The 15,654-nt window shown below is 50.9% G+C and overlaps 1 protein-coding gene across 4 annotated transcripts in view; it reads left to right on the forward strand.

Moving 5' to 3' along the window:
• The window catches only part of oclnb (occludin b), a 56,581-nt gene extending 54,119 nt beyond the window's left edge, over window positions 1–2,462 (forward strand). For all 4 annotated transcript variants that reach the window (XM_049762370.1, XM_049762366.2, XM_049762369.2 and 1 more), the window contains 2 exons: window positions 1,765–1,806; window positions 1,923–2,462. In XM_049762370.1, the coding sequence (XP_049618327.1) occupies window positions 1,765–1,806; window positions 1,923–2,021 (141 nt within the window). In that variant the 3' untranslated portion in view covers window positions 2,022–2,462. The remainder of the gene's footprint in view (window positions 1–1,764; window positions 1,807–1,922) is intronic.
• The last annotated feature ends 13,192 nt before the right edge of the window (window positions 2,463–15,654 follow it).

A 15,654-nucleotide genomic window follows, 5' to 3' on the forward strand; every position in this document is an offset into this window, starting at 1 on the left:
AGATCACCAATCTCCGCTTTGCAGATGATATTGATGGTCTTGCCGGCGACGAACAAGAACTAGTCGACCTGATCCACCGATTAGAAGAGACAGCCACAGACTTGCCAGGATTGCCCAAACAACAAATGCAATGACCAAGCTGAAGACCATCTGGAACAACAAAAATATCTCTACCAGCTCGAAGATCAGATTAATGCGCTCCCTAGTAATCTCAATCTTTCTATATGCTTGTGAATCCTGGACCCTAACAGCAGACACTGAAAAGCGAATCAAGGCACTGGAAATGCGATGCTACAGAAGACTCTTTGGAATATCTTACAAAGACCACATCACAAACGAAGAGGTAAAATCATGTGTAAAGAGTGCAATCGGACCATACGTCGACCTACTAACGACAGTCAAAAGGCGGAAACTGGAATGGTACGGCCATGTCACAAGATCAACAGGACTTGACAAGGCGATCCTGCAAGGCACAGTGAACGGAGGCAGAAAGAGAGGGAGACAGAAAAAGAGATGGGAGGACAACATAAAGGATTGGACAGGCCTAAAAACATACGAGCGGAGAACAGAGAGGAATGGAGAAAACTGACTGTCAAATCCTCAGCGGTGCCCCAACGGACAAAGGTCTAAGGAAGTGGAAGTAGTTGCGGTTAATGGAGTCATCTATGACCAAGGTGGATTGGGACGGCTATGGTTCTTTACAGGTTCATCGCTGTAAGCAAGCCGCTTAATGCTAACCGGGCCAGCCCGCATTTGTGTCCGCCACATCTATGGTTATCGGGTTGTTCTGTTCTCACGGACACGTCCCTCTAGCAGCGACAGCCTCTCTAGAAGAAGGGTGCAATTGGTGCACAGAGCCGTAAAAACTCGTTTATCCGAAGCCATACTTGCATGTCCGGTGAACGACAGTAGACAAATAGTCACGGAGCCCCGCTGAATTGCAAGCAGTGACGTGGTCGAAACTGGCAAGGATTGATGGTTTGCAGCTTACAAAGATAAAGATAGTCGACTCCCAATCGTAAAGTAAAAAGTTAGGACGCGAGTGAGGGGAAGTACAAAAACAGAATGTAGAATGTTGAATGTTGTCTCTCTGGCGTTGCTGTGACGCACCCAGCCACACTCCACAGTGGACATGTTTTGAAAAAGAAAATTGGATGCCGTTGTCTGTGTCCAATGATAATTACTATTAAAAAGCAGAAACATGGGCCTTACATTCTGTGGTGAGATAAAGTCAGTAAAATATCGACTCATGGCAAGAAACAGCCTCAGTATGTTTCTCAAATTTATATGGACAGTTGACTTGGAAGAGGGCTGGGTGTAGTCAATTCCTTTGTCACTTCAGAAGATCAAAATTTTGAGGCCTTATTAACTCAAGAATAAATAAATAATATATTAGGAAATGAATTTATCCTAAATATTAGAAGTACATTTGCGAATTTAAAAATTCAGCATTGCTGTGTGAAAGGTACAAGCTGGTAAATGTCAGATCTAATTATTTTTACGCTCTCCTTAGCTGCTGAAAAAGGCAGCTTGATTGCACAACATAGATAATAAAATAATACACCCATAAATGCAGCTGCTGCACAATATAAATATAAATATGGCTACAGTACCTGTGTATGAAGAAAATTATGTTGGTTATTCCTTGCTAATATACGGAACCATAGTGAATTGGCAATTTCATCGTGCACATGATTGTATGATGGTCAAACCTTTAATTATTTTTTGTTATTTAAATTCTTTTTTTTTTCTTTTCATTTTCAGGATGCCATGGAGCAGTACACCAGACTAAAAAACTTAAAGAAAGTAAGTCATTAAAAATGCCATAGTTTTTTTTTTTGTTTGTAATATGATATTGTTTCAGTTTTTTTGTTTGTAATTTGATATTGTTTCACTTTTGTTTTTTCATTCCTTTCCTTCAGTCCCCTGATTACCTGATCAATAGGAAGCGGTGCAAGTATCTCAGGTCCAAGCTGTCCCACATCAAAAGGATGATCAGTGATTATGATCATCGACCTTGAATCTCAAGTTGGCATCCCAGTGAATGATGCAAACCTGCAGTGTCTCGCAACCGATTTTCAAATTTTTCAAGACTCATCACAAGTGGATACAAAAAATAATATACTTTTCGGAGTCAAGGTAGCAGGGATTTGAGTGGCTTTTCTTGATTATGGATTTTTTTTTAATTCATGAACTATGAAAAAAATTGAGAATAGGATGTCAATTTTTTACAAGTACTGTACATATAAATATCTGATTTAATTTCAAGCAACATTTAATGAATACCGCTTTTTATTTTTAAAGCAATTTAAAAACACTTTCTTAAAAGCAAAGGTGACATACCATCCACCCTACTAATTACAGCATTTAAAATCATTCATCTCTTGTAAACAATATTTAGTTTACAATTGTACATGTTTTTAATTGTTTTTAGTATAAGTGAAATAAAATGTTTCTCTAGATTCTGTTGAATTGTTTATCAACTTGGATTTTTAAATCATATTGCCGAATTCAGCTTTCATTTCCTCAGAAAATTAAGTTAAAAAGACTAACTAAACGCACACATAGAAAACAAATTATGATAATCAAATGCCTAAGTGGAATACTAGCACGACACACATTAAGAATGTACCATCATTTCTTTTGGAAAAGATTTAGGGAGTTGGTTTTCTTAACCGACTTTCTTTACCCTGTGGCTTCACCCATGAAAAAAAAAATGTTTTACAATTGTGCATATTTGTAATGAGAACAACCCACACCCAAAACAACTCACCCCCAAGTTGAAGAAACCAAGCAGCGTTTGTTAGTACAGCACGGCCACAGCATGTCCCCTCAACTGATCCAGGAAGTTAAACAAAGACCCTGTACTCAGGAAGACCCTGGTGGAACCTTCCAGAACCGGAACCTTTGTTGCGTGTTTGTGAACAAGAACTACACAAACTACCAGGGTAAATGGGGACATTTCTGAGTAGTGTCCTGTGGTGTGAAAGCCCCTTACGTGTGACCTGCTATTGGATTAAGCTGTTCAGAAAATGAATGGATGGATGGATTAGTGCAGTGGTTGTTAACCTTGTTGGAGGTACCGAGCCCCACCAGTTTCATATGTGCATTCACCGAACCCCTCTTTAGTGAAAAATAAAATATTTATGTGTGTATATGTGTGTGTGTGTGTGTGTGTGTGTGTGTGTGTGTGTGTGTGTGTGTGTGTGTGTGTGTGTGTGTGTGTGTGTGTGTGTGTGTGTGTGTGTGTGTGTGTGTGTGTGTGTGTGTGTGAGTCCTGGACATCGACTGGCATTTTTTCTGTCTTCCTGGGGGTCTGTTCAGGTTGTGTGGCAAATTTGAACAGATTCCCTCATTCCTAGGCCAAATTAGAAGGGGGGGAACACATCCTCACGGGGTGCCCCGTGAGAATATGTTCCCCCCTCCCCTCATTTAAAATGGTGTATATGCAAATAAATGATTTGTGCACTGATAACTTTACAATATTGGATACTAAATAAATAAATTAAACAAATAGATAATTTTGTTTTCCTTCTTTTGGATATGTCCCCCCCCCCCCATTTTTTAGAACGATGAGTCCTGGATTCCAACTGCCTCTTTTTCTGACTTCCTGGGGGTCTGTTCAGGTAGTGTGGCAAATTTGAAGAGGTTCCCTCATTCCTAGGCCAAATTACAGGGGGGGGGAACACATCCTCACGGCGGCCCAGTGAAGATATGTTCCCCCCTTCATTTTGAGAACGGTGAGTCCTGGACTCCAACTGGCTTTTTTTCTGTCTTCCTGGGGGTCTGTTCAGGTAGTGTGGCAAATTTGAACAGGTTCCCTCATTCCTAGGCCAAATTACAGGGGGGGAACACATCCTCACGGTGGCCCCTTGAGAAAATGTCCCCTCCCCCCCCTCATTTTGAGAACGGTGAGTCCTGGACTCCAACTGGCTTTTTTCCTGTCTTCCCAGGGGTCTGTTCATGTAGTGTGGCAAATTTGAACAGGTTGCCTAATTTCTAGCCCAAATTACAGAGGGGGAAACAGATCCTCACAGCAGCTCCGTAAGGAAATGTTTCCCCCCCCCTCATTTTGAGAATGGTGAGTTCTGGACTCCAACTGGCTTTTTTTCTGTCTTCTTGGGGGTCTGTTCAGGTAGTGTGGTAAATTTGAACAGGTTCCCTCATTCCTAGGCCAAATTACAGGGGGGAACACATCCTCACGGCGGCCCCGTGAGAATACGTTCCCCCCATTCAAAACGGTGTATATCCATCCATCCATCCATCCATTTTCTGAACCGCTTAGTCCCCACGGGGGTCGCGGGCGTGCTGGAGCCTATCCCAGCTGTCATCGGGCAGTAGGCGGGGGACACCCTGAACCGGTTGCCAGCCAATCGCAGGGCACACAGAGACAAACAACCATTCGCACTCGCACTCACGCCTAGGGACAATTTGGAGTGATCAATCGGCCTACCAAGCATGTTTTTGGGATGTGGGAGGAAACCGGAGTGCCCGGAGAAAACCCACGCGGGCTCGGGGAGAACATGCAAACTCCGCACAGGGAGGGCCGGAGGTGGAATCGAACCCGCACCCTCCTAACTGTGAGGCGGACGTGCTACCCAGTGCGCCACCGAGCCGCCAACGGTGTATATGTGTGTTTAATTAATGAGGTGCACTTCGATTTACATGTTTGAAAAGCTAAACCAATACATATTTTAGGAGAGGGTTACAATTGTTCCTTTTAACTGTTGTATGACTGAGTACTCATAGTGAAGAAATTATTGAATGCATTGTGCAGTTCGAACTTAATAACGGAGAAGAAAAAATAAATTAATGATTTGTGCAGTGATACCTTTATTACTGCACGTTATCAATTTCGTCGTCCTCATTTTGGTCAAACAACTTTGTTTCTTAATCATATAACATACATCAAAAATAATAACTTGAAGCTTTATTAAGAAATGAAAAAAAGCAAAATATTCTTCAAGCAAGCTTAAAATATTTAGCATTTAATCTCTGTACATGTTGTACACAAAAAAAAGAGCCTTCGGTTGGAGGCTCCCCGACACATACAAGATGGAACCACCTGCAACACTCGTCACACTGAATCTGGTAAACAAAGAAAAAAGCAAGATTGTACAATGCAGCACATGCATTTTAAAATATTACACGTTAGGAAGTTAAAAACATCAAAATGCGTACTGTTGAAAACATAGAACAACAGACAATAATTTACAATGAATGTGTAATTCAAGAACATTTCTTAATCATCACATGCATTAGTTAACAAGACCTGACATAATTACCCATCTGTTGTCTGTCATGTGTAGCTTCCCCACAAAAAAAGCATAAGTTAGATAAATCATCTGTGAAAACAAAGACAGAAGGATTGCAATAGTACTTCCCTGATAATTTATCAAATATTTACTTAATACATCTACAAACAGTTACTTGAAAAAAAAACATTAGCTTGAGTTGCACTCAACAAATTCAACAATTTCCTTCATAGTGAGGTGTGTTATATATATTTCCATCCATCCATCCATCCATCCATCCATCCATCCATCCATCCATCCAGCCATCCATCCATCCATCCATCCATCCATCCATCCATCCATCCATCCATCCATCCATCCATCCATCCATCCATCCATCCATCCATCCATCCATCCATCCATCCATCCATCCATCTTCTTCCGCTTATCCGGGGTCAGGTCACATTCAAATATATATTGCATTCAACATTTTATGAGTCAATTATTTGTCTTATAGAGTAATTACTCTAAAACTTAAGTTTCTGACGTTAGTGTAGAAATTAGCAGGTTCTGCAATGTGGATTTTTGGTGCGTCTCTGGATCTAATTTGCTTGATTTATGTACGTTGTGTATCTTACCCTCAATGTCGTAAAAAGAAGCTTTCCTTCTCATAATGTACTTCTCCTTCTTCGTAATACCATTTGGGTATTCACGTTTTGTTTTGTAGGCAATCATTTGTTGGTAAATAGTTGGGTCCATTGTGCGGCAGCGTATTGTTGTCAGGAAAGAAATGGCGAAATGACATTAAGTGCGCACTTACATGGTGGGATGAAATGGGTGCTTCGGTGACAAGTTTGAATTCAAGACAATATTGTTTGACCAAAAGAAGGAAAACACAATTATCTATTTGTTTATTTATTTATTTAGTATCCAATATTGTAAAGTTATCAGTGCACAAATCATTTCGGACTATAAGTCGCGTTTTTTTTTCATAGTTTGGGTGGGAGGGCGACTTATACTCAGGAGCGACTTATATATGTTTTTTTTCACAACTTTTTACTTGATCATTAACACATCACTTACTTACACTTAATTTTATATCTTTATCTTGAACATATTCAAAACAAAATATAGAGAAAAAATCAAATAAAGCAATTAACACTTTAAAGCGCCATATCCAAGTCCACTGTCTGCTGTATGCACACTTGCTCCATTTTTGCTCGTCTTATATTTATTATGTTATTTGTTTATTTATTATTTATTCATCACTCTTATTTATTCATTGTTTGTGCCTTATTGTTTTTTTTTGTGTTGTTTACTTGTATGCATGTTGTGTACTATGTCTTGTCACCGTGGGATAGTGGGAACGTAATTTCGATCTCTTTGTGTGTCTTGGTGTCACGTGCTGGTGCCACCGGCGACAGGACCACGCCCCCCTGTCAATGGAATCGCCGTCACCTGCCACGGGCTCATGGACAGCACTATATCAGCGCCGCCAGCGCAGACCTGAGTGTCAGTCTGTCCCTTGATGCTGCCTTGCTCATCAGTCCCGAAGCTACGGACCCGCTTGACTACTTGGAACCCCCGCAGAATCGTTTGTCCTCTCCAGCCCGATCGCCGCTCCAGCGCCCGCTGTTCCCATCATCCCCTTCTCCAATAAAGTCCGTCGCTACGCACTTGGCTGTACTGTCCGTTCCCTTACAGTACAGACTGACCAACGCTATGCAGCCAGCGAACGACGAGACGGCATTGAGTCGACTGGAGCGAGCCGAGACCGCCGTCAGCAGCCTGTCTGCCGACATCCGGCACCTGATCAAGGTTGGTCAGCAGCAACAGCTACAGCAGCAGGAGATGGCCCAAGCCCTCCAGAGACTGTCGGTGGCTGCGTCCCCGGCTGTCACGGTACCCCCGCACCGCTCGTCTGCCGAGGCCAAGACGCTCGTGGACGTCCCGGAGCCCCGCCTTGGCAACATCGAGAAGTTTAACGGCGATCCCAAGCACGTGAGGGCATTCGTGACGAACTGCCGCATAATGTTCAGCCTCCAGCCAATCACGTTTTCGTCGGAATCAGCCAAGGTCGGGTTCGTCCTAACCCACCTCACGGGCGAGGCGCGGCTGTGGGGCCTGGCCGAATATGAAAGGATGGCCCCGGCTTGCGATTCCTTCGACGCCTTCGCGGAGGAATTGCTCCGCCTGTTCGACCTGGGATCCGCCGCCGAGGACGCCGCCGAGGAACAGGCGACGCTGCGTCAAGGTAGCCGATCGGTCGCAGAGTACGCCCTTAAGTTCCAGACGTTGGCCGGCAGCAGCGGATGGAACACGCCGGCGCTCGTTAGCACCTTCCTAAACGGACTCGCTGAGTACATGAAAGATGGACTGGTTGCGTACGATCGCCCGCGAACCCTGAGGGGCGCGATGGACTTGGCGGCCCGAGTAGACCGGCGGATCCAGACGCGGCGGCGCGATCGGGAGAGGAGGTCCCCGCGAAACCCGTGTGGTCACATTCCTCCGTCTGCTGGGGACCCGCCAACCACACCACCCGCCGAGCCCATGGATCTGGGAGGGGCTCGGGTTCCCTCGGAGGAGCACCGTCGACGCCCCTCACTGGGCTTGTGTTTTTACTGTGGGGAGGGGGGCCATCGGGTAGCGGGGTGCCCGTTAAAGAGGCCGGAGCTCACGCGGCGTCGGGGGATCCGCGTGAGCTCGACCAGCACCGGCTCTCCCAGCCCCAGCACGCTCACGCTACAGGCACGCGTCCAGCTCGCGGCGGGCGACCAGAACGTGGCGGCCTTGGTGGATTCCGGGGCGGAGGGGAACATCATGGACATTAGCCTGGCACGCAAGTGGGGTGTCGGCTTCCTCCCTCTGAGCCCGTCTATTCCCGCACGTGCCATTGATGGCCGTCTGATCGGCGAGGTGGCTTTCGTGACGGAACCAATTAAGTTACTGCTCTCGGGCAATCACCACGAGACCATCCAGTTTTTTCTTCTCTCCCTCCCAGGACAGCAGCTCATACTGGGGCACCCTTGGTTGCGGCAGCACAACCCGGTGCTGGACTGGGAGGTGGGGGTTGTTCGGCAGTGGAGCGAACGCTGCCATCAGGCGTGCCTGAAGGCGGCCACCAGCCCACTCAGCAGAGCCCCGCCGAGGTACAGTCCCGACATCCCCAATGTCCCAGCGTTTTATCACGAGCTCAAGGAGGTTTTTAGTAAAGCCAGGGCCACTTCTCTTCCTCCACACCGGTCCTACGACTGCGCTATCGAGCTGTTACCCGGCACCTTCCCTCCCAAAGGACGCGTCTACTCCCTGTCCGCTCCTGAGCGCCGGGCTATGGAGGAATACATCCGGGAGTCCCTGGCAGCCGGTATCATACGACCGTCCTCTTCACCTGCGGGAGCGGGGTTCTTCTTCGTGAAGAAGAGGGAGGGCACGCTACGCCCGTGTATCGACTACCGGGGACTAAACGAGATCACTGTGAAGAACCGATACCCTCTGCCTCTTCTGTCTTCCGCCTTCGAGAGCCTTCAGGGAGCCACCATTTTCACCAAGCTGGATCTTCGCAACGCCTACCACCTAATCCGCATCCGGGAGGGAGACGAGTGGAAGACGGCTTTCAACACCCCGAGCGGACACTACGAGTACTTGGTGGTTCCGTTTGGGCTCACCAACGCCCCAGCGGTTTTCCAGTCACTGATTAATGACGTGCTACGAGACATGCTGGACAAATTTGTGTTCGTTTATTTAGACGACATCCTCATTTTCTCACGCTCGCTCCCTGAGCACATCAAGCATGTACGGGCGGTGCTGCGCCGTCTCCTTGAGAATTCGCTCTACGTGAAGGCGGAGAAGTGCGAGTTCCACGCCTCCTCTGTCAAATTCCTCGGCTATGTGGTGCGTGAGGGATCCATCGAGATGGACCCTGGGAAGGTGCAAGCGGTCACGTCATGGCCTGTTCCCGAAACACGCAAGCGACTGCAACAGTTCTTAGGGTTCGCGAACTTTTATCGCCGTTTTATCCGTGGATACAGCACAGTGGCCGCGCCCCTCACCTCCCTTACCAGCCCCGCCTCCCCGTACAAATGGACGGAACGGGCAGAACGGGCATTTCAGGAGCTTAAGAGGAGGTTCACATCCGCTCCCATCCTCAGGGTTCCCGATCCCGACAGACAGTTCGTGGTAGAGGTGGACGCCTCGAACGTGGGTGTCGGGGCGGTGCTGTCTCAACGTAGCCACCAAGACGATCGCCTCCACCCGTGCGCCTTCTTTTCTCGCCGTCTGTCGGCCTCGGAACGAAACTATGACATCGGGAATCGGGAGCTCCTCGCCGTCAAGTTGGCCTTGGAGGAGTGGCGGCATTGGCTGGAGGGCGCCACCACTCCGTTCATCGTCTGGACCGACCACCGCAACTTGGAGTATCTGCGATCGGCCAAGAGGCTGAACGCAAGACAAGCACGGTGGGCTCTGTTCTTTGACCGGTTTGAGTTCTCTCTTTCCTATAGACCGGGTTCCCGTAACGCGAAGGCGGACGCCCTGTCGCGTTTGTTTCCTGGGGGGGAGGAGGGACAGGGTCCGCCTCCCACTATCCTCCCGAGCTCAGTTCGGGTGGCGGCTCTTACATGGGAGATCGAACGCCAAGTGGAAGCCGCATCACGCGATCAACCCGGCCCCAGCAACTGCCCGGAGGGTCGCCTGTTCGTCCCTGAAGGTCTGCGGTCGTCCGTGCTGCAATGGGCGCACGACTCACGCCTGGCCTGTCATCCCGGCGCGGCACGCACGAGGTACGTGGTGGCACAGCGTTTCTGGTGGCCCACCTGGCAAGTGGACACCAGCGATTACGTCAGAGCCTGCTCAATTTGTAACCGCTACAAGACGTCTACTCGTCCTCCGGCCGGGCTGCTTCAACCCTTGCCGGTCCCCCAGCGTCCCTGGTCTCACCTGTCGATCGACTTTGTCACGGGCCTCCCCCCCTCTGAGGGAAACACGGTGGTCCTCACGGTGGTGGACCGTTTTAGCAAAATGACGCATTTCATCCCTCTGCCTAAGCTCCCATCTGCGAAGCAGACGGCGTCCATCATGGTGCGGGAGGTGTTTCGCCACCACGGTCTCCCACAGGACATCGTGTCAGACCGAGGACCTCAATTCGCTTCCACCTTCTGGACGGAGTTCTGCCGACTCCTCGGCGCCACGGCCAGCCTCTCCTCGGGGTTTCACCCTCAGTCCAACGGTCAAGCGGAGCGCCTGAACCAGGAACTGGGCAGGTCTCTCCGATGCATGGCCGCCGGGGACCAGCGCGGGTGGGTCCAACAGCTTCCCTGGGTAGAGTACGCTCACAGTTCCCTCCCCAGCTCGGCTACTGGACTTTCGCCTTTCCACTGCGTCTTCGGGTACCAGCCACCCTTGTTCGCCCACCAGGAGCGTGGTGCGGCGTGCCCGTCGGCCCAGGCTTGTGTCCGCCGTTGTCATCGCGCCTGGGCGAGGGCCCGGGTCACTCTTCTCCGCTCTGTTTCAGGCTACGCCCGCCAGGCGAACAAGCACCGGACACCGGCTCCGGAGTACAGAGTGGGGCAGCGTGTGTGGCTCTCGACGCGGGATTTGCCGCTGCGAGCAGGATCCCGCAAACTGGCGCCCCGCTTTGTTGGACCGTTCCCTATTCAGAAGGTGATTGGCCCGGCCGCAGTCCGTCTTCTCCTTCCAGAGTCCATGAAGGTTCACCCCACGTTCCACGTGTCCCGTGTGCGGCCCATCCATGAGAGCGCGTTGGCGCCGGCGCCCGTTCCGCCGCCGCCGCCCCAGCTCGTTGAGGGGGGCCCGGCTTACGCTGTCCGCTCCCTGCTCCGATCGCGGCGGCGCGGTCGTGGTCTCCAATACCTCGTGGACTGGGAGGGTTATGACGACGCGCACCGCTCCTGGGTTCCGAGCCGCTGGATACTCGACCGTTCGCTCATCACGGAGTTCCATCGCTGCCATCCGGACCAACCGGGTCCTCGGCGCGGGCGCCCGAGGAGGGACGAGGGGAGGTCTTGCCCGCCGGTACCGGGGTCTTCTGCTCCCGCGTCCGTCGATCCTGCGTCTGGCGAGGTGTCGGACGTTTCGGCGGTGTGCTGACCCCCCCACCTGGTCGCCCGGGGAATTGCCTTCCTTTTTTGTTTTTTTTGTTTTGTTTTTGGTTCCTGGGGACGTCGGGAGCCGTCCCTTGTGGGGGGGGTTCTGTCACGTGCTGGTGCCACCGGCGACAGGACCACGCCCCCCTGTCAATGGAATCGCCGTCACCTGCCACGGGCTCATGGACAGCACTATATCAGCGCCGCCAGCGCAGACCTGAGTGTCAGTCTGTCCCTTGATGCTGCCTTGCTCATCAGTCCCGAAGCTACGGACCCGCTTGACTACTTGGAACCCCCGCAGAATCGTTTGTCCTCTCCAGCCCGATCGCCGCTCCAGCGCCCGCTGTTCCCATCATCCCCTTCTCCAATAAAGTCCGTCGCTACGCACTTGGCTGTACTGTCCGTTCCCTTACACTTGGCATATGAAGAAGTCGACAATAAAGCAGACTTTGACTTTGATGAAACAACCAAATAAACAAAACAAAAAACTACATCTGAAAAAAATATATATTTTCAGACGAAACTGGATGAGGGCGCTCTAAAGGGAAGGGCTTAAGAAAAATGGCACCAAAAAGAAACTCATATTTTGCAGGTAACAAACTTCAAGTTGTAAAATATGCAGCCGAAAACAGTAATTGAGCAGCAGAAAGAAAGTTTGGGGAACCGTGATGTACCAAAGCATTACTGTAATTTGAATTTCAAGTAACGCCGCGGCGGTTGTTCACATAAAGGACAAACGTACCGGCATCATTAGCGGCTTTGTTTCTAAGTGACACGGAGGACGCAGAGATTGAAGGAATTAAGGATTTGGAGTGACATAGAAGTTTTGAAAAACTATTAATGCTTTTACGGACGCCCGGTCCTACTCTACTGAGCTGTCCGCGGACGGTGCATGGGGCTCAGACATGGCTTTTACGCACGCCCGGTCCTATTGTATGGAGCTCTCTTCCACATCGGTGGCTGGAAGTCCACGCCGCCACGCGCTTGGAAGTTTGTTTTGTTAAATAAAGAGCCGTTTACTAAACCCACGTCTTTCCTTGTACTTTGTTAATGCTACAATATAGTTATATAGTAGATCTGTGGAATAACGACGAGGCTGACGTCAGGACGCACGCGCGGTGTTGGAGCCTAAATTATTCTTTAAGATTTGAAATGCTAAAGATAAAAATTATGAAAATGATGAGTATTGTAGATTAACGATTATTGATTATAATTGCCTTTTGCTGCTCAGATCACTTGCTCCTCCTCTTCCTCCTTGCCAGCCTTCTCCTGATAAAGGAGTGAGGACACCTGGCTTCCCTTGGTCTGATTCTGCTGTTGAAGGAATGGAGAGAGGAGGAGTGATACAGTTTTTCAACCGCTAAAACGCTCTGATTCGAACGCTACCACGCTCTGAATTATAATTCTTACTTTATTTTGTAAGTTTTTTTTCCCATGGGCTCACCACCTGTGGGAGGGGCCGAAGGGGTCGGGTGCAATGTGAGCTGGCCGGCAGCCAAAGGCAGGGACCTTGGCGGTCTGATCCCCGGCTGCAGAAGCTGGCTCTTGGGACATGGAATGTCATCTCTCTGGCTGGAAAGGAGCCCGAGCTAGTGTGCGAGGCAGAAAAATTCCGACTAGATATAGTCGGACTAGCCTCCACGCACAGTTTGGGCTCCGGTATAAGCCCTCTCGGGAGGGGCTGAACTCTCTTCCACTCTGGAGTTGCCCACGGTGAGAGGCGTCGAGCAGGTGTGGGTATACTTATTGCCCCCCCGGCTGGGCGCCTGCACATTGGGGTTCACCCCGGTGAATGAGAGGGTAGCCTCCCTCCGCCTTCGGGTGGGGGGGACGGGTCCTGACTGTTGTTTGTTTCTACGCACCAAACGGCAGCTCAGAGTACCCACCCTTCTTGGGGTCCCTGGAGGAAGTGCTGGAGAGCGCTCCTTCTGGGGACTCCATCGTTCTACTGGGTGACTTCAATGCTCACGTGGGCAATGACAGTGAGACCTGGAAGGGCGTGATTGGGAGGAACGCCCCCCCCCCCCCCCCCGATCTGAACCCGAGCGGTGTTCTATTGTTGGACTTCTGTGCTCTACACGGATTTTCAATAATGAACACCATGTTCAAGCATAAGGGTGTCCATGTGTGCACTTGGCACCAGGACACCCTAGGCCGCAGTTCGATGATCGACTTTGTAGTCGTGTCATCGGATTTGCGGCCGCATGTTTTGGACACTCGGGTGAAGAGAGGGGTAGAGCTGTCAACTGATCACCACCTGGTGGTGGGTTGGCTCCGATGGTGAGGGAAGATGCCGGTCCAACCTGGCAGACCCAAACGCTCTGTGAGGGTCTGTTGGGAACGTCTGGCAGAATCTCCTGTCAAGAAGAGCTTCAACTCCCACCTCCGGCAGAGCTTTTCCCACGTCCCGAGGGAGGCGGCGGACATTGAGTCTGAGTGGACCATGTTCCGCGCCTCCATTGTTGAGGCGGCCGACCGTAGCTGTGGCCGTAAGGTCGTTGGTGCCTGTCGTGGCGGCAATCCCCGAACCCGCTGGTGGACACCGGCGGTAAGGGATGCCGTCAAGCTGAAGAAGGAGTCCTATCGGGCCGTTTTGGCCCGCGGGACTCGGGAGGCAGCTGACAGGTACCGGATGGCCAAGCGGAACGCGGCTTCGGCGGTTGCTGAGGCAAAAACCCGGGCGTGGGAGGAGTTTGGTGAGGCCATGGAGAATGACTTTCGGACGGCTTCGAGGAAATTCTGGTCCACCATCCGGCGTCTCAGGAGGGGGAAGCAGTGCAACGTCAACACTGTTTACAGTGGGGATGGCGTGCTGCTGACCTCGACTCGGGACGTCGTGAGTCGGTGGGGAGAATACTTCAAAGACCTCCTCAATTCCACCTACACGCATTCCATTGAGGAAGCAGGGCCTGGAGACTCTGAGGCGGATTCTCCAATCTCTGGGGTCAAAGTCACTGAGGTAGTTAAAAAACTCCTCGGTGGCAAGGCCCCGGGGGTGGATGAGATCCGCCCCGAGTTCTTAAAGGCTCTGGATGTTGTGGGGCTGTCATGGCTGACACGCCTCTATAACGTTGCTCTGGATTGGCAGACTGGGGTGGTGGTTCCCCTCTTTAAGAAGGGGGACTGGAGGGTGTGTTCCAATTACAGGGGAATCACACTCCTCAGCCTCCCTGGTAAGGTCTATTCAGGGGTGCTGGAGAGGAGGGTCCGTCGGGAGGTCGAACCTCGGATTCAGGAGGAGCAGTGTGGCTTTCGTCCTGGCCGTGGAACAGTGGACCAGCTCTACACCCTCGGCAGGATCCTCGAGGGTGCATGGGAGTTCGCCCAACCAGTCCACATGTGTTTTGTGGATTTGGAGAAGGCGTTCGGCCGTGTCCCTCGGGAGGTTCTGTGGAGGGTGCTTCGGGAGTACGGGGTGCCGAGCCAACTGATAAGGGCGGTTCGGTCCCTGTATCACCGATGCCAGAGTCTGGTCTGCATTTCCGGCAGTAAGTCGGATTCGTTCCCAGTGAGGGTTGGACTCCGCCAAGGCTGCCCTTTGTCACCGATTCTGTTCATAATTTTTATGGACAGAATTTCTAGGCGCAGCCAAGGCGTTGAGGGGGTCCGGTTTGGGGACCTCAGCATCGCGTCTCTGCTTTTTGCAGATGACGTGGTGCTGTTGGCTTCTTCAGGCCGTGATCTCCAGCTCTCTCTGGAACGGTTCGCAGCCGAGTGTGAAGCGGTCGGGATGAGGGTCAGCACCTCCAAATCCGAGTCCATGGTCCTCGATCGGAAAAGGGTGGAATGCCCTCTCCGGATCGGGGATGAGATCCTGCCCCAAGTGGAGGAGTTCAAGTATCTTGGAGTCTTGTTCACGAGTGAGGGGAGGATGGAGCGCGAGATCGACAGGCGGATCGGTGCAGCGTCGGCAGTAATGCGGACCCTGTACTGGTCCGTTGTGGTAAAGAGAGAGCTGAGCCAAAAGGCAAAGCTCTCAATTTACCGGTCGATTTACGCTCCTACCCTCACCTATGGTCACGAGCTATGGGTCGTGACCGAAAGAACGAGATCCCGGATACAAGCGGCCGAAATGAGTTTTCTCCGCAGGATGTCCGGGCTCTCCCTTAGAGATAGGGTGAGAAGCTCGGTCATCCGGGAGAGACTTGGAGTAGAGTCGCTACTCCTCCACGTTGAGAGGAGCCAGATGAGGTGGCTCGGGCATCTCGTTAGGATGCCTCCTGGACGCCTCCCTGGGGAGGTATTCCGGGCATGTCCCACCGGTAGGAGACCCGGGGACGACCCAGGATGCGATGGAGAGACTATGTCTCTCAGCTGGC

Source organism: Syngnathus scovelli, chromosome 3 (genome assembly GCF_024217435.2).
Source record: "Syngnathus scovelli strain Florida chromosome 3, RoL_Ssco_1.2, whole genome shotgun sequence".
Taxonomy (NCBI): Eukaryota; Metazoa; Chordata; class Actinopteri; order Syngnathiformes; family Syngnathidae; genus Syngnathus; species Syngnathus scovelli.